Source organism: Neovison vison, chromosome 7, assembly GCF_020171115.1.
Source record: "Neovison vison isolate M4711 chromosome 7, ASM_NN_V1, whole genome shotgun sequence".
NCBI classification, from domain to species: domain Eukaryota; kingdom Metazoa; phylum Chordata; class Mammalia; order Carnivora; family Mustelidae; genus Neogale; species Neogale vison.
Window position 1 is genome coordinate 29796397 of NC_058097.1, and position 19515 is coordinate 29815911.

General features: G+C 38.3%; 1 protein-coding gene across 12 annotated transcripts in view; it reads right to left on the bottom strand.

The window, feature by feature from the left end:
* Positions 1-19515, bottom strand: part of CHD9 (chromodomain helicase DNA binding protein 9) — a 224425-nt gene that overhangs the window by 5524 nt on the left and 199386 nt on the right. For 7 of the 12 annotated variants that reach the window (XM_044256144.1, XM_044256147.1, XM_044256146.1 and 4 more), the window contains 8 exons: positions 16526-17434; positions 15351-15514; positions 14155-14427; positions 13241-13409; positions 10114-10253; positions 9589-9810; positions 6057-6185; positions 3239-3343 (listed from right to left, as the gene is read on the bottom strand). In XM_044256144.1, coding sequence (XP_044112079.1) covers positions 3239-3343; positions 6057-6185; positions 9589-9810; positions 10114-10253; positions 13241-13409; positions 14155-14427; positions 15351-15514; positions 16526-17434 — 2111 coding nt within the window. The remainder of the gene's footprint in view (positions 1-3238; positions 3344-6056; positions 6186-9588; positions 9811-10113; positions 10254-13240; positions 13410-14154; positions 14428-15350; positions 15515-16525; positions 17435-19515) is intronic. The other 5 variants (XM_044256151.1, XM_044256156.1, XM_044256150.1 and 2 more) reach the window with 3 other exon arrangements.

The following is a 19515-nucleotide window of genomic DNA, read 5'->3' on the forward strand; positions in this document are numbered from 1 at the left end:
CATTAGAATAAAATCAGTAGCGATCACATTAAAATTGGTAATTATTCATAGACTGAGTTTGTACTGAAAGAACGTAATCAATTATGAAAGAGACATAGTAAGGAGGGGTATGAAACAGCTCCTCCACTTCTCATTTTCTCACAGGGTAAGAAAGCAGGAAGAGGCCTCTAGCTTTCTTCCACATGGTGAGGCATACGTGTGTAGAAGAGTTCTAGGGAACAGAAGGTCCAAAGACATTTTCTCATGAGGTTACTTCCGCATCCTCACAGTTTCGCATCATCAATTACTCTAGAAGACTACAGAAGTGCCCCTCGTCCAAGTCAGGAGAACGATAAGGAAAGAACAGAGGAAGTAAGTGAAAGGTTAAGATTACAGTGAGATGCTCCATGTGAATCTTTGTCACTCTGGGAGTAAGGGAGGGAGCTAGAACCATGCTGAAAAAGATAGTCGAGTGATTCTCCCATGACTTTCTGGGCCCAGAACTCCTAAAAGTGGTAGGAGTTGTAGAACTTCGAGGCTAGCAGGCTCCAACAGAAATAGAACATAAGCTACATATGTAACTTTAAATTTTCTAGCAACTGCATTAAAAAAGGTAAAATAGAAACAGGTGACATTAATTTTAGTAATATAGCCTAACATAATTAAACCAAAATACTACCATCTCAATATGTAATCTATGAAAATAAAGATATTTTCTATTTTTTCCAAACTTAATCTTCAAAATCCCAAACCAGGGTGGGGAGATGGGCACGATGGGTGAAAGGGAGTGGAAGACACAGACTCCAGTTATGGAATGAATAAGTTAGGGGATAATTTTAAAAATTAATTAATTAATTAAGGGGGGCGGAATAGAGGGAGAGGGAGAATCCTAAGCAGGCTCCACACCCAGCGCTGAGCCTGAAGTGGGGCTTGATCCGGTGACCCTGGAATCATGACCTGAGCCAAAAATCAAGACTTGGCCGCTTAACTGACGGAGCCACCCAGGCGCCCCAAGTCACAGGAATAAAAAGCACAGGGAATAATATCAGTGAAGTTGTGACAGTGCTGTGTGGTGACGGACGGCAGCTGCACTTGTGGAGAGCACAGTACAGACCTGTCCCATCACTGTGCTGTACACCTGAAACTAATGTAACAACATTGTGTGTCCAAAATACTCAAACCACCCCCCCCAATCCCAAACCAGTGTTTTATACTTCTTACACAACCTAATTCAGGCAGCCACATCTCAAATGCTCAACAGCTGCATGTGTCTAGTGACTACCATTTGTGACCCCTCTGCAGAGCAGTTTCGATACCTCTCTCTCTCTCTTTTTTTTTAAGTAGGCTCCACACCCAACGTTGGGCTGAACTCACGACCCTGAGGTTAAGAGTCACATCATCTACCGACTGAGCCAGCCAGGTGCCCATAGATGGCAGTTTCAAAGACCCTCATGGTACTATTTTTTTTTTTTTTAAGATTTTATTTATTTATTTGACAGAGATCACAAGTAGGCAGAGAGGCAGGCAGAGACAGAGGGGGAAGCAGGCTCCCCGCTGAGCAGAGAGCCCGATGTGGGGCTCGATCCCAGGACCCTGGGATCATGACCTGAGCCAAAGGCAGAGGCTTTAACCCACGGAGCCACCCAGGCGCCACCGCCTCATGGTACTATTTTAAAATTTTGTTTTGAATTCATCAACTTATTTGTTTTCTTCACAAAAGCATTAGGGTTCACTGCAGAAAACAACAACAACAAGAACTCTATAAGGGAAAAAAATCATCCGTAATTTCACCAGAGAAAACCATTGCTAATACTTTAGGATGTGTATTTCATTTCTCCCTTGTTCATATATACAGATTCTAGAATTCTCCCCATTTCCGTTTCTAAAATAAATAGAATCATAATGAACATAGTTTTATAGCCTGCCCTTTTCATTTGGACACTTGTGGAAATAGTAGCTATTCTTTTTTTTTTTTTAAAGATTTTATTTATTTATTTGACAGACAGAGATCACAAGTAGGCAGAGAGGCAGGCAGAGAGAGAGAGGAGGAAGCAGGCTCCGCGCTGAGCAGAGAGCCCGACGTGGGGCTCGATCCCAGGACCCTGAGATCATGACCCGAGCTGAAGGCAGAGGCTTTAACCCACTGAGCCACCCAGGCGCCCCAATAGTAGCTATTCTTTATTCAGCATTTACCACATGGTCAGGCTTGGCTTTTCTGAGGGCTTAATTACTGCTCCATTTAACACACTGTGACCTTTCCCTCCCTTGTCACTGGATGTTCTTCTAAGATATAATTTTTGCCAGTTGTATAGTTTTCCAATATATGGATGGACCATTAATATAGTCCCAATTTGTTACTATTATATATAATATCCTTATATGTCTCTTTCTGCACATCTTTGGTTAATCTTTGTGGCCTTATGTTAAAATAAAAACAGATTAATGATCAGTATATATGGATTCTGCATTCTAACTCAACAAACATCTGAGAAATTTGTAATATGTACTGCAAAATAAAAACTGTGAACTAAAACACTAGCACATGTTTACACAATGTTGCTAATTCTTTCTTTTCTTTTTTTAAAAATTTATTTATTTATTTGACGGACAGAGATCACAAGTAGGCAAGGAGGCAGGCAGAGAGAGACAGGAAGGGAAGCAGGCTCCCTGCTGAGCAGAGAGCCCAACGCAGGGTCCTGGGATCATGACCTGAGCTTCAGGAAGGCAGAGGCTTTAACCCACTAAGCCACCCAGGTGCCCCACACTATTGCTAATTCTTAATTTAAAACTTCATCTCTGATATCATTAAATGGCAGGTAATTTTCTTTTTTGAGTATAGTTGACACCCAATGTTACATTAGTTTCAGGTGTACAACTTAGTGATTCGACAGGTTTACACAGGCTGCCGCGTTCACCAGAAGCGTAGGTCCCACCTGTCCCATTACATCGCTAGTCAGTGCCACTGACTGTAGTCCTTATGCTCTGCCTTTTATTCCCGTGACTTATTCATCCCATAACTGGAAGCCTGTACCCTCTTGCCCCTTCATCCATTCTGCCCATCTCCCCACCCACCTCCCCTCTGGCAACCATCAGTGTATTCTCTGTATTTATAGACTGGAGTCTGCTTTTTGTTTGTTTTGTTTTCGGTTCTAGATTCCACTTATGAGTGGAATCATATGGTATCTATCTTTCTCAATCTAACTAAATGGCGTCTAATTGTTAAGATGATGTGTGAGTTAGTATTTATGAAATTACTCACAGACTGCTTAACAACATCTCCCCATTCAGGAGCTACTCCGTATTCCGAATTTTCTTTTAGGAATCTACACAAGTCTTTCAAAGGGGGAGCAAAGGCACCTCCAACCTGTAAATGAAAAAGACTGTTAGACACTTAAAAATTAATTTTTATTATATATATTAAATACAAAGACTTTCTTTTATTCTGTGCTATACAGAGTTTAAGACACATGTGTTTCTTGAATTACCTTTGACGTTATCTACTCTATTAAAAAGGACTACCACATGCCAAATGCACTGCTAATATACTGTACAGACGTGTGGTATGTAAATTTTAAATGCTTTTAAGTAACTAAAATAGTAAAATGAATAACCACGGTTTCCTGTGCACTTGCTATGCTGGATAGGTCATACAGCCTCGTTAAGAGCATGTGCCCTTTGGAGTCAGACTTATCAGCTACTGGAACTGGGCAAATCAGTAAATTTCTTTGAGCCTCCATTTTCTGATCTATAAAAAGGGGATTATGACAACACTTCCCTCACAGGGTTTTATAAGGATAAAAATGAAACCAATTCAAGCGCCTTAGCACAGTATCTGGTGCAAACAAATAGTAAGTTCTCCTTCTTCTTCTTACATGCCAAGCATCATACTAAGGACTTTCAGTATATAAATTTACTTTAGTTCTCACTATATCCTTTGAGAGAATATTATTTCTGTTTTTCAAATGAAGGAATTAAGCCTCAGAGAAGTTAGTTAAGTCACCTAAAGCCAGCTAGAAAGCATTAGGGCCAGCTTTTAAACTCAGGTTCCGCAAAGTCATGTTCTTACCTATTACGTAACCTGAAGTATAAAATTAAACACATCTTTTGCATGTGAACAGTGATATAGCCAACTAATCACAATATGAAAAAATTTTAAAATTACATATGATAATTAGTAGGACATTAAAACAAAATATTTTGAAACTTCAATGATTTGGATCTACCAACTTAATGTTCCTTTGGTGTCTAAAGGTAATTTCTCTTTCCATACCTCTCTGAACATATACTATCTCTTGGTAGAATACAGACAGGACTTTAATATCGCTATACTACCTAGAAGTTACAAGTATCTATAGTTATAATACCTTAAGCACTCTTTTCTAATATTTTCTATAGTTTTTACTTAGTTTCTGTTGCCCTCTCCTTTTCGTTACCCCCTTTACTAAGCTCCAGTGTAAGCGGAGGCCCTTTGGGTGCTGTATAGGGATTCAGAAGGTAGATTCTTTTCAATCCTTAAGCCTGTGTGCTACAGACTCAGAACAATAAATAATACAAATTACGGGAGATGAACAGACCCCTTGTCAGGTTATAACAATTAGATAAAATTAGGAGTGTTTAATATCTAATAAGTAAAACCACAAAATTGCTCCAGTTCCTTAAAACTGGCTAAGACTAATTTATTCCTATCCAGTAATGCTAACTTTTGTTAGAAGATGAAGTGCTAAGATTTGTAACACCATCTATATAATCACAAAATTAAGTAAAATACTACTAAAATGTCATCTTGTCTTTTCCCTAATCCCCCTATGACATCATTTTAAAGTACAAACAAACGCTGAATAAGCTCTATAAACTTGGGGAAAATCAGTATTAATTTTAATGAGCTAGTGCACATAACAGTATTAAAACAACTGTTAAGGTAATCTGATTGTGACTGAAGGAACTCAATGAGAAATTTGCTGTTCTTACTCCGAGGCCATCTTTTTCTCTTTTTAATTTTATTTTGTTGCATCCTTATCTACGTAAAAAACAGAATAAAAATATCAGAGCTACAGGCCTACAGAAGGGTGCCGTAAGTATTGTATCATTTACTTTTGAGGTGCCGTAAGTGTTCTATCATTTACTTTTGAGGTGAAGGAGACATCTACCAATCCATAAACGAAAACAATTTGGGGAAACAAATGTTGAGCCACATTTGGTTAAGAAACAGAATTTAGAGGGCACCTGGGTGACTCAGTGGGTTAAGCCGCTGCCTTCGGCTCAGGTCATGATCTCAGGGTCCTGGGATCGAGTACCGCATCAGGCTCCCTGCTAAGCAGGGAGCCTGCTTCCCTCTCTCTCTCTCTGCCTGCCTCTCTGTCTAATGTAATATCTCTCTGTCAAATAAATAAATAAAATCTTAAAAAAAAAAAAAAGAAACAGAATTTAGAAAAACTGGACTCTTACCATTCATCAGTCAAAAAAGCAGTAAGATAAACACAACAGTGCCTTTTTTCTATAAGGTACCTTTGTTTAAGACATTTTACTTTCATCTGTCAGAAAATTATGTACTAGGCTCATTTAAAGGAACAAGATACTTTATGGCCATCTGATGGGAAATGTCAGTGATAAAAATGTAATCTCTGATGGCCTAATGAGAATGGTGGCTCTCTCATCAGCTTCTCACTCTCAGCAGTGTGGCCTTTCTGGGTGGGTGCTGTGAGGGACTGTCTCATGTGTGGTAGAAAGTTCAGCAGCATCCTGGCCTCTACCTGCTGGATGCCAGTAGCGTCCTTTTCCCTGCCGGCCACCTCCTCACCTCCCAAGCTGGGACCTCCAGACATTGCCAAATGTCCCTGCAAGACAAAACTGCCCCGTGCTGAGAACTGCTGCTTTGGATGTCAGGCCCTTGGGCAATGTCACATGGCTTACACACAGATGTGTCAAGTGACTTATTTTTATCCCACGGCTTAGCCAAAGATGTGGGAATTGAAATTAGATTGCATAAAATTATTATCCATGTTTTTCCCCACAAATCTGCTAGTTTTAACCCATCTTCAGGTCTGTTTATAAACAATTAACAATAAATATACACAAACCTTCCTGGCATTTCTTCTGTTGATCAGCTGAACACGTTCGTCTCCAGTAAGACTATTAACATCGAGTTTATTAGGGTTTCTGCAACGATGCCTTTTTTGTTTAGGCCTCCCTTCATGGAGCTGCACTCTCTAAAACATATAAGTAAAGAAACAGCCTTAAAATCTTTACTTGTGCAAACAGTACAAAAAAGCTGATCCAACTAATTTAATTCTATGATACTGAAGATATATATAATATATATTATACACTGAAGAATATATATTTAATATATATTATACACTGAAGATACATATATATTATACACTGAAGATAATATATATTATACACATATTTTACCTTTAGTATATAATATATACATACATATATATTAAAGAATTTACCCATTACACTTTAAAAATACTTAAACTTTAAATATTTTTATATTTAACACAGTTGACCTTAAACAACATGGGGATTAAGGCTACTGCCCCTGCATAGTCGAAAATCCACATATAACTCTTGATTCCCCCCAAACTTAACCGATAATAGCCTACTGCAGACCAGAAGCCTTTCTGATACTATAAACAGTTGATTAACACATATTTAGCATGTTATATTTATATTATATCCTGTATTCTTACAACAAAGTAGTAAGTTGCTGAACCTACTTGTACAAAGTCGGTTGAAGAAAAGAGAATGTTCTTAAGAAAATTGTATTGAAGAGAAAATACATTCTCAGTACCATACTGTAAAAAATCCACGTAAAAGTGGACGCACACAATTCAAGCCCAAGTGTTGTTTAAGGGTCAACTGTCTAATAAAAATATTAAATAGGAATTTAAGACATATATAAATCTTTTCCTCAAATTACATATCTGAAAACATATTCAAGGCCATCATATGATCGAAACACTATCATTCAGTGTGCGTTCTCGCTCCTGAAATGAGGTCTTTCCTTAAACACTCTCACAGATCACTGTGTTCCTAGCATTGTCTGAAGGAGTTACCAATAACACTGGAGCAGCCTCCTCAAAATCGTACAGTTCTTTACTTTTTCTCCTGATAAATTTCATCTGAAACATCAGATGTTTTTCTGCGCTGATACAATCCATGTTTGTGCCAGTTGTGGCTTTCCTCTTCTCTTCGTCTCACTAATAGTCTCTCTTAGCTCCCCTCAAGTAACCGTCATGATATTAAAAGATATTCTTATATTTTACGAATGGGAACCAAGGCTTGGAGAGGTTACCTTCCTCGAGGTCATGCAACCAACAAGTGGTAGTATCTGGTAATGAAACTCTTTCCAGCAAACCATGCTGCTCACTTCTATAATTTAACAAAGCAGGGCTTGGTGTGTGTTTCCGACCAATGAGAACAATGCAGGAGAGGAATGCTCAGACTCTTCAGCATGGCAGACCCATCCCTTCACAGCCTGGACCTCAATTCACCTTTTCTATCCTGTTACTATTACCCCACAGATTACCTCACATACCTACAATACTAGACTGGCCGCTCTTTTATGAATATGCCTTAGAGTCCTATCCTTTTTAACTCTTCCTACTCATTTTATAATACTTAGAATATCCTTCTCTTGTGTTAACCTGGTCAAAAGCCTACTTATTCTTTATCATCCACCAGTCACAGACGTCATCTCTATCTTCTTTCCACATTTCCCCAGATACTTTGCCTAGGAAGAATCACTCATTACTCTTTTCTATGTTTCCACAGTACTCTATACATAGCCTTGCTATTATATATCTATATGTTATAATTATTTAGCTATAGAGATACAACAGAATGTGAGAGCTAAGAAATCATTAGTGTGAGATATCCTTCAGAAACCAAAACTAATCATCTTGTATTATCACAACAAATGCTGTTTTAAAATCTTAATATTATATAATGTTACCTAAAAAATTATGATAATTTTATTTGCAGTGAAAATGATGAATGGCTTTTAAGTTTAAAAAATTAATAAAGATTCCTTTGCAGTGATGAGAGAAAGACAGGAGAAACCCTACAGACTACAGTGGAAGTACCACAAGGGCAAGAACTTTATACTGTTCGCGGTTTTATCCTCCATCCCTTAAAAGAAGAACTAGCACTGAGTAGTTACTCAATGCAAATCTACTGACTGAATAAAATGTTATTTTCTAACATGTTAAGTTACAGGGTTAAACTAATGATTCTTATTACTGTTAGAATTGCAGTATTCATTCTATGCTTACCCATCATATTTAGTGAAAACTCCTCCCCTCATAATTATAAAAACTTTGTTTTTTTAAAAAAATAAAAAGTATTTAAAGTTCGAGAATTAGTGGCATCCTTGGAGAAGACCAGGGATATGAAAGGCATCTGAACGCCAAGCCTGAGGCAGTCTGGTGTAGACGACCAGGTTATTTCCTGATGTCAATAACAGCGATGTAAAATTCTAGACAAAGTACACATTACAGACACAAAGACCACTGTAGGGACTGAAGTGTGGAGCTTTTGTGGTCCTTAATGTAAAAAAGTAAGAAGGTAATTTTTTTCTGTTAATAAAATAACAACTTTACCTTTATACAGTAGTTTTTTGTCTTCAAAGGACTTTCAGTTTTTACTCATTGGCTCAGTAAATGTTTATAGGAAGTTAGATACTATTCTATGGATCAGGAATTATGTACTAAGTCCTGGGGATACAAAGGTGAATAGGATATTGTCCTTCAGAAGCTCACAGAGTACTAGACAGCTGCGCTAGGTTCTCCATTCTAATGAAGGCAGATACAACAGGCCCCCTACCTTCGCTTTTTGGGGGATCTGATGCGAATTTGGTATATCAGCACCCGACAGTAAAATACTGCAAAATGCAGTGACAGATTTCTGTGAGTAAGAAAGTCATATGCCTAAGAGACAGTGAGCACAGAGTATCTCAGGAGACAAAAAATGCAAATGAACTACAACAATTCTCGCTCTGATGAGAGTAAACTCAGTGTGCACCTGCAGAGACACAACAGCAGCACTGCGGCAGCTTGAAAAAGAGCTTACGAGCAGTAGTTTGGACACTGGAGTTAAGACTGTGCCCTGGACTACTTACTTCCAATTTCGGTGTTTTATCCAGAAAATAGTTACAATTATGCCATTCTGATAAAGGTGTTAGGAGTGTTAAATGAGATAATGTATGTTAGTAAAATGCCCGGCACATGGTTAAGTCTCAATAAATGTTTAATATGATCACTGGTATCACTGATATTTTAAAGTAAACTCCCTGAGGAAAAGGACTGGAAATTTTATACCTTTTTTTTTTTTGGAAATTTTATACCTTTACAACCTACACTGGGTCTAACATAGTACTCTGTATATTGGAGATAATTTTCATTATTAAATGCAGAATGGAAAAATGGAAATGGCACTGTGTTCTATCGGGGGGAAAAACGGTCATTATTTTTTTCTGCTTATTTTCCTTTCCCTTGGGCAGAACACATATTTACGTAAGTGGGTAAAAACGTATGCTTCATCATTATGGATTTGATAAACCACAGAAATAAAATATACCAAGATCTGTAAGGCATCACCTACAGGAATAAAAGCTCCTAAATCTTCCACATAACCTGGGTGCTCCTTAAGCCACTTTTCCAAATCCTTTCTCTTTGGCGCATCATCGCCTGCAAGTCTTGTCCCGTCTTTGAGGTTAATGACTGGAACTGGACTTTCCGTATCAGGAATTCCTTGAGGTTGAGTGTAGGACAGTGCTGGAGTCATCCCTGTAGAAATCTGTGAGGCGGTTAAGCCCAAAGTAACCTGGAGAGAAACAACCAAGTGAAAATTTTATTTCTATGCTTTATCATTCGATTTTTGGTCTAGTAAAGAACATCTTTTTGAAGAGGAAAAAAGTAAGCTGTTTAAAATTCTGACGAATTTTCCAAGTTTAAAATTTTCAGGAGTCTTGGTCAGTGCTAGATTCCTCTGAGATATAATCTAGAAGTACACTCTAATTTCCTAATTAATATTTTTACTCTCTAAGACATTCGCAAAACAGCAATATATAGATTTACATACTTTGGACTCAAATTTTGGACTCAAAGATCAGTACTTCTTACTTACATGGTTAGGTGGTTTATTTCTGTTAAAAAAGAGGATGTCAACACCTTCTACATTCTTCCTTCTTCCCCGCCTTTTTTTGACGATAGGCTGGTTGTCTAATCTAACGCCATTGGCACCAAGGGTTGACTGAATGGAAGTACCTAATCAAATAAAAACATGTAAAATAGTGATCAAAATTTAGATCTTAAGCAAATTAAAAGTACTTATTTTTCTAAATATATGAAAGTGTTATTTCTTATTTTACAGGTCCTAAGTCCAGCAATTTTTGGGCTAAAAACACCCCCATTCCTCATTTAAACCGATAAGTAACTTTTTGACTTGTCTCTTCAAATTTTTTACCCGGATATTCACACATCTTATCTTTCCCTTCTAGAGGAAGAAGCAATTCTTTCTCATATAAAAAGACAAATCCTTCCTTTTTCTTTGAATCCATTAATTCCTACATTTTCTGAAAGCTTGTTTTTTCAACTATCTTTACTTTCTTGTGCCAAGTTGTTTTTTTTTTTAATTAATTTATTTATTTGACACAGAGAGAGAGATCACAAGTAGGCAGAGAGGAAGGCAGAGAGAGAGAGAGAGAGTGAGAGAGAAGCAGGCTCCCTGCTGAGCTGAGAGCCCAATGCTGGGCTCGACCCCAGGACCCTGGGATCATGACCCAAGCCAAAGGCAGAGGCTTTAACCCACTGAGCCACCCAGGTGCCCCGTGTGCCAAGATATTTTATTCTAGAGACTTCTCCTCAAATTAAAAACATGGCCTAACTCAAACAAAAAATAAACCTCTTTCAGCCTTTTTATAACTTTCAAAACTTTCGAAAGGTTGGTTTTTGTTGTGCTCCTTTTCTTCATGACCAGTGCATTCTCCAGTGTCCCATAGTCCATTCCCGTGCTAGCCAACTTAAGGTATTTTAAGATCACCACTAACTTTTTAGTTGCCAAGTCAAATTGACCTTTATCATTCCTCATTTTTGTAGATTCAATGAAAATGCGTCTAAGAGGTATGAATGATACTTTGATGGTTCAAAGATGGGTTAAACGCAGTTCCTGTCCTCAAGAAGTACATAATCTACAACTCTCTTATTAAAAGAAAATACTGGGGTGCCTAGCTGGCACAGCTGGTTATGCTCCGACTCTTGGTTTTGGCTTGGGCTGTGATCTCAGGGTCGTGAGATTGGGTCCCCCAAGTAAGACTCTGTGCTTAGCATGGAGTCTGCTTAAGACAATCTCTCCCTCTCCCCCTGCTTGTGTTCCCTCTCTCGCTGTTTTTCTCTCTGTCAAATAAATAAATGAATAAAATCTTTAAAATAAATAAATAAACAAATCTTGGGGCGCCTGGGTAGCTCAGTGGGTTAGAGCCTCTGCCTTCGACTTGGGTTATGATCCCAGGGTCCTGAGATCGGGCCCCATATCGGGCTCTCTGTATTTCTTATTTTTTTAGAATTTTATTTACATTCAACTAATTAACATACGGTATATTAGTTTCAGAGGCGGAGTTCAGTGATTCATCAATTGCATCTAATATTCAATGCTCATTACCTCCTTAATGCCCATCATCCATTTACCCCATCCTCCTACACTCTCCTCTCTTATTTGATTTTAAGATTTTATTTATTTATTTGAGCGGGAGAAAGAGAGAGAGAGAGAGAATGTGCTCAAGCATACAAGCAGGGGTAGAGGCAAAGGGAGAAGCAGGGAGCCCGATGTGGGGCTGGACCCCAGAGATCATGACCTGAGCCAAAGGCAGATGCTTAACTGATTGAGCTACCCAGGCACTTACCCCACCCTTTTCTAAAAAAATCAGAGCTCCCCTAAATACAATACCGTCAAGGAAAACCACAGTTTGGGGAAGTTACGTTTCAGTGACAGAAGCAGGGCTGGGTCATATTTGAACTGCAAGCTACGCATCTCTCAAAGTCTAGTAACTGGAGAATTACAACGAATGGTTAATGAATCTGTAAGAGACCAAAGTAATGATGATGATACTAATTTATAATTTAATTATAATTTATAATTAAAAAGTCACGGTAGCAGCAATTGGGAATAGCTATCAATTTAACACTTATAATAAAGCATTATGTTCCCCAGTCCTAGGAATTCCACACACCGTGCACATGCACAACAGGAATTCTGAAATGTTTCCAAGTACTGCATGGCAACCGGATTTAGCAGAATACTGAAACTATTTAGCTTTATGTATATGGAAGGTATAATGGAAATTCAAGTCATTAATGGACTTTAATCAACACCTTGCACTTTTTAAAGATTCAGCTGATCATGAGTAAAATTCTCAATGTTTTGATACCACATTTTATAAAAGGGACACAGACAAATTAAAGCACATTATACCAAGATCAACGAAACAAGCTTCTTATTGATTCCTTAATGCCTACAGAGCACACAACTCATGGCTCCAATTTGGTATTTAAAAAAAACTGTTGATTCGAAGTGTCAAAATGTTGGAAGAGAGACAGTCCCAATTTGAGAGGAGGAGATACAATCATTGCTTTCAAAATGTGAAGACTATCATGGAGACATGGGAATAGGCTGATTCTGCAATGCGTTTATAAAGACAGAATTTCGGTCATTAAGAAAAATGAACTGCAGGCAGAATTTGCTTCCAAGTGAGAAGGAATTTTGTGATGATCCAAGCTGCCCAGTAATAAAAAGGGCTGTTTTAGGTCAGCACAATCTTTCTGCAAATATTCCATGAGAATGAAGTATTATCTTTCAGGGATTAGTTGTAACAATTCCTGTATCCTGTAGATGACTGAACTACACTATCACTAAAGTCTTTCTAGAACTTTTCATTCTAACTTCCTCTACTAATCATCACTAATTTGTGATTTAGGTGTTTGCCTTTTACACTGACCATCTGCTTTCATGTTGAAATGCTGTCTGAACTTATATCGATATAAAACAACTTGACAGTGTATTTCCAGCCAAATATTTAGGACCCCAAAACAAAGTTGCACCTTTCTTTAAAATATTATATTAAAAGCCTCAACAGGTATTTATTAAGATCTAAAGATCTAAAATTAGATTATATACAGAAACAGAAATAAATAAAAGAGCATCTGGAAATGACAGCAGGAGTATTTCACGCCAAGACAGTTACTGTCGTCACACTCACCTGATACTGGTGTGGATTTGGGGAAATTGGCGAGGCTGGTCTCCGACGCGCTCTGCAGTTCCCGGAGCCGAGTCAGATACTGCTGCTGTCCCAGAGCACCGTCTTCACTGTCCAGTGGTCTCTTCTGAGCAAGCCCTTGCTTCTGAAATGTCAACTTCAAACCACCTTCCTGTTAACAAATACCATTATCGAGAAAGAAACAATTAAAAAAGTCATTTTAGTTATTAAGAGAATTTTTTTTACTTAGAAAAAGTGAAATAAAAACGCTGAAACATTATTTAACTTCTCTCCTTATTCAGAAACCAACTAAAGAAAAAAAAAAAACACAACTCCTTTCTATAATGAATATTAAGTTTTCTACCCTAAACGAAAAAAACCCAGGTACTATACACATTTGTTTGAGCAAAACAAAGCTGTTCATGTGACTAGTACCTTATAACACGATCAGCTTCGGACATACATCTCTAAGTACATTATTCAAATGACATTTCAGAGGATGTTAGCCATGTATCAGACACGGAGTAATCCATTTAGCTTAAAAAATCATACTGAAAAATGAAATGTTACTGATAACAGGGCATGCTAAATGTTTAAAAGAGGAAATGCACTGACATACCATTTAAACATTATATAAAAGAACCAAAACAATTAGAATTTGTCAGACTGTTTAAGAAAAGCATTCTTGATCGGCAGAAGGACTATGTTCAGAAGTATAGGTAGAGAAACATATTAAATGACGATCCTTCTAGTAGAATATTCAAGTTTAATAACCTGGATATCAAAAAGAAAACAATCCAAATACCAGAAAACAAGTATGTGAAAGAAGTAAGAGTGAGAGCAGGCAGCCACTTGCAGAAAAAGCATGCTGCACACGTAATCGCAATCGGGTCCTAGGGCAATAAAAATAAACATACGTCTTTGATTTTCACTGTAAACTCCTTTTCTCGTACATGCTTCTTCACCTTTGACATCTGTGTTGACTGATCGTGTTCTTCTTTAACACCGGCACCTGGCGGAGTGGGTACACTGGGTTCACTGTATTCTGTAGCTGCGCCAGGACTGTCCAGCAGTTTTGTGGTATAGAAAGAAGCCACTGTGTTGGCATCATAACTTCTTCTAGCTGAAGGCCACTTCCCTTTCAGCACTGTTTGACAAATACTGTCCAGCCGGTTGATCATCACGCGGTCCTGGAAGAGCATGTCACCTCAGAGTGTGATTTTATTTATTTATTTTTAAAAAAGAATTTATTTATTTATTTGACAGAGAGAGATCACAAGTAGGCAGAGAGGCAGGCAGAGAGAGAGAGGAGGAAGCAGGCTCCCTGCTGAGCAGAGAGCCCGATATGGGACTCAATCCCAGGACCCTGGGATCATGACCTGAGCCGAAGGCAGTGGCTTAACCCACTGAGCCACCCAGGCGCTCCCAGAGTGTGATTTTAACAATCAGGCCAGACCCTTGGAGACAAAATGGCTCAGGGCCTTGATGGATTTAACCCTGGTACAACATATGTGCATTGGGTATGTATACATATTTGCACACCCATGTCATAATTCTGTAAGAATTCAAGTACAAATTTCTACCGGAGTTCAAAAATGTTTGTGATATAGTCTTCTGTTATTTTTATAACTATACAATACAGGTTCCTTGTAAAAATTCAAACGACTCAGAACTAGATGAGAGTAGAGTTCTCCTAAAGGTAAGTACTCTTGATCTAGCTAGTCACATATTGAAAGAATTGTATGAATCCAACCTGAACTTCTACCACTGAAAGCCTACATACCTAAGTGAACTTTTTTCCCAAGTCACCAATGACTATGATAAATTTCTCCGAGGAGACTCAGCTCAAAGCACCTATTTCATAACTCGTATGTGAACCTAAGTGTTCATTATCTCGTATTCTAAACATTCTAAGGTTAGGTTGAGAAACATACACATTCAAGTACACCTATTTACTTGATGACAGCAGTTGATACTTTTGATGCTAACACCAAAATGTGGCCCTCTGTTTTATGGTGACCTATCTTTCCATATGAGAAGAGTTATCTTCCATTAAAGCAACAAGAAAAGTACTCAACAAATGACCTCTTCCAGCAGGACAGTATTCATTTACCTTTGGCCAATATGAAGCTGCTAGCATGTATCCCCCTTGTAAGATGTAAGCGGATTCTGGCGTCCCATTGTTCATCTGGAAACTATCCTGGGTCTCGTCCTGGGTAGTGCTCAGTGACGCGACACTCTCCTCATCATAGGCTTTCACGTGAGGGGTACCTTCTGCTAAGAACAATTATAACTGTTTCAAAAAGACTGCATAAAACAAGTTTATAAATACTTTTCAAAACTTATGTAAATATTCAGATATATTTAAAAAGGAAAAAGAAGTCAAAACAAATGGTTGAAAAAAAAAGGAAAAAATTAACCTAAAATACAATTAAGTATTCATTGTTTAAATCACCTAAAATATAATTAAGTATTCATTGTTTAAAAAATTAGCACACAAGCAAAATAAGGGCATTAAGGAGCTTGACGGGAAAAGGTTAACAAAACAACCCTTTCTGCAGGAAAATGTGACCTTCAGTAAACTCTGTAGGTCTGCTTGCTGGAGAGAGAGAAACTCCTGACTGATCAATTGCATTTGGACTGGGGACCATTTAAATACCTGATGGGTGTACTAATGTTCTCTAAGGAGGGGATTCCTACGATGGGGCATATCCTTGTGGCCACCCTGAGACTTACGTCTCTAGAGTTGTTACAAGGGACTCCGGCTCCTGCACCCCCAGTGTCAACTCTTCCCTGCACATGAACTGTGGGCTGTGGCACGCACACTCAGGAGAGGGCCACCTGACACAACCCTGGGGGCGAGCTGTAGTTCTGTGCCGTACTACTCTGAGTAGAGAGCTGCCAATCGGGGCCTAGGATACTCTTGCTGGTCTGACTGCTTAACTTAAAAATCCTGGTGGCGGTTAGAGAACATAATCCCGATTTGTTCACTGATCAACTTATTCAGGAAAAAATGTAACGCTAAATTCAAGGTAATGACAAAGAACTAAGATTAGTGTGTAAAATGCCCAATTTCTGTTTGACTAACCCATTTTGCAATGCCTTGAACACTGAAGAGGGAGTGTGTACCAGTCACGCTAGTTTCCTTCTCACTCGTGCTTCTCTAGGCAAAGCCGGACATGAAACACTGCAGTCAACAGTTTTAAACAAGCTTAAGTTATCTGAACCAAATGCTTTTCATTTTCACTTGAAATGTCTTAAAATAGCAAAAGCACTTTATGCATATACCTCGCTTTTGGACTTCTTCTTCTTCACTGTCACTTTCTTCTGATGAAGATGAGGAGGAGGATGATGAGGAAGAGGATGAGGATGAGGATGAAGACGATGCTGAAGAACAAGAGGAGGATGAGGAAGAACTAGAGCCTGATCGAGAGTGGGAGCAAGAGGAGGAGGAAGACGAGGAAGAAGATGATCTGGAAGAACAGGATGATCTCTCAGAATCAGAGTCAGACTCAGAACTAGATTCGGATCCTCTTTTGTGGACTCGCTGTTTCTTAGAAGCTGGGTTTGGAGTGAGGGGTTCTGTTCTGGCTGCAACCATGCGTCTGTCTGTTTCACCTTTTCCACCAGATTTCTGGTCTCCAGTGGCCTGCGGTAAAACACCGTTCTTTGGACTTACAGGCTCAGACTTTATTAGTGTCCTGGTTTCCTCAGAAGACATAGATTCTTCTTCAGAAGACTGAGGCTCCTCTTTAAGATTTTCACTTTTAACTTTCATATCCTCTAGAATAATACCTTTAGCATCTAGGAGCCTAGGTAGAGAGGTAAGAGGAGAAGCAGAAAGTGCTACTTGATATTGCTGTAAAAGTGGGGTAGAAGTCCTTGAATGAGCCATCTTACTTTGACTGTAGTTCCTTTGAGCTGCCATAAAGGAGAGTTCAGGATCACGAAGAATGTGATAGTCTGTTCGGCTCACCCCGTGTTTAGCAGCTCCAATGAGCAAGTCCCTATCGTGAGGGCCACATTCCCACCAGACTGGTAAGTCTGGATTTGGATGGCAAAGCTTCAAGCGTTCAAACAGTTGTGGGTGCCGGAGGGCCTGTTCCCGTACTTTCCTTAGAAGTTCAATACGGTACAAAGTCCTAGAAGCACGTTCTTCTGTGATTGGCTGGATAAAAATATTTGGATCCACCAATTCTATGTTAAAATGAGAACAAAAGCATTAACCTCAAAAACACTTTGCTGTGGAGTTAGAACAAATAATACAACTTCTAAAATGTACCTCTACTCAGTATCATTGTGTAGTTCCCAGAATTTTTTAATATTTTTAAATGAGGAAAAATAGAAATTTTAAAAAGAAGTGCCAAAATCCATACATATGATATGTAACACTGGATCTTCTGAAAGTAAGTAAAACATAACATTTTTTAGAAGTATGTGAATATAAGAATTTAAGAAATCCCCTAGGAGCTGTCTTTACTAATCTGTGTCTTGATCAAAGAGAAAAACACTTACCTGAACTCATTTATAAATACAAATGACATCTGTTAAATCCTACCCCACAAACAAACCGAAGTCCACATATCCCTAGCTGCCCCAAGTAACTCAGTGCATTAGAACTCACAGGAACACCAAAGGCTCTCTTAAAATTTGAGGGAAATGCAGGAACATCGTCAAATGCTATGTGAAGTAATGGCTTGAGCTGGTTCAGTTTCAACATTAGATCTTGTGCTCTTCCTTCTGATGGGGTTATATCTTTGTGGGTGGAGATACTGGCAGTTTAGAAATATTCAAGAAAAGATAAGGGTTTGTTGAAATAATGCAGGGGTCACTGAAAGGAGCTCATACAATTTGAGCATCAAAATAATGAGAGTACTGGGTTATAACCTGTAGGACAAAATAAATACCTGAGTCCATTCTGATATGAGTAAGTAATTGAAAAGCAGATGAAACGGAAGCAACAGTCCTTGCTTGCAGCAGAATTCCACAGTAAAAACTGTTATACACAAGGACCTACTCATGGATACTTAACTCAATGGGTGAAAAATTTGAGGAGAAACAGGATTTGTGTGGTCTCAAAGTATCTCAAGATATCTTTTAACTGCAGGGGAAAAGGTAGTGATTTTACACTGGAGAAACGGCAAAAACTAATGTAACCAAGCGATCGAGGGCAACACCATCAGTGTTGGACATTCTGACATTCTGAACCCATGGTACTTTCTGAGAAGGACACACCACTTCTGTGTTGCAACCACATGAAAACATAAGACAAATCCAAACTGGGGGATTTGTGGCAAAATAACTGATCAGTATTTTTCCAAGGTATCAGAACCATGAAAGACAAGAAAAACTGAGGGTCTCTTTTAGACTACAGGAGGCTAAGGGAGAAGACCAACCAAATAGAATGTGGGATCCTGGAACAAAAAAGGACATCAGTGGACAAACTGTAAGATCTGACCAGTTTTACAGTTTAGGTAATGTCATTGTACTAATGTTAATTTCCTGGTCTGATAATTAGTCACACGAGAGGCAAGGTTAGAGATACATGGAAACCTTAAAGGTTTTTGCAACTTTTCTGAAAGTCTAAAAGTAGTTCAAAATAAAAAGTTTAAAAAAAAAAAAAAAGTAATGGAACAGGAAACGAGAGTGGGAGTATCCATTCTATCTCCAAGGTTTGAGAGATGTATGGTGCCTGTAGGTGACACATCTCACTGGTAAGTAAGTGTCGTTATTTAAGAACGCAGTATTTTTTTTCTTCAGTTTATATTATTTTTTCAAACAATCACTAGACTGTTGGACATAAATACTTATTAAGTTGTTTGGATTTAATTATTCATTAAACAGAACTTTTGGCCTCTGGTGTTGCAAAAAATTAGAGACAGTGAGGGCTCTGTGACCTGAGGAAGTTTGGAAAAGTGATCTAAGTAAAACTTCACTCACATTTCCAACAGGAAAATGCTATGTTTTCAATCATTATTTAGTAATTAACTCTTCCTTTTTGTTTTAAAACTGGAGTCCAAAGTGGTTAATTTACTCACTGCATTTTGCAGTGTTGATGGGAATTAAAAAAATAAAAAAAGAAATGAGGGCCTCTTGGCAACCATAAATAATAGAAGACACAATACTTTGCTTTATCTGTCTTTTTAAACCCATTGCTAGTCTTACGAAGACATTTAAGTAGACCAAAATCTACTCTGAATCATCTGGTAGTTGGGTAATCAAGTAATGGGCTACTCTATTCAGCCAACTGACAGCAGATCTGTTAGGATGTAAAACTA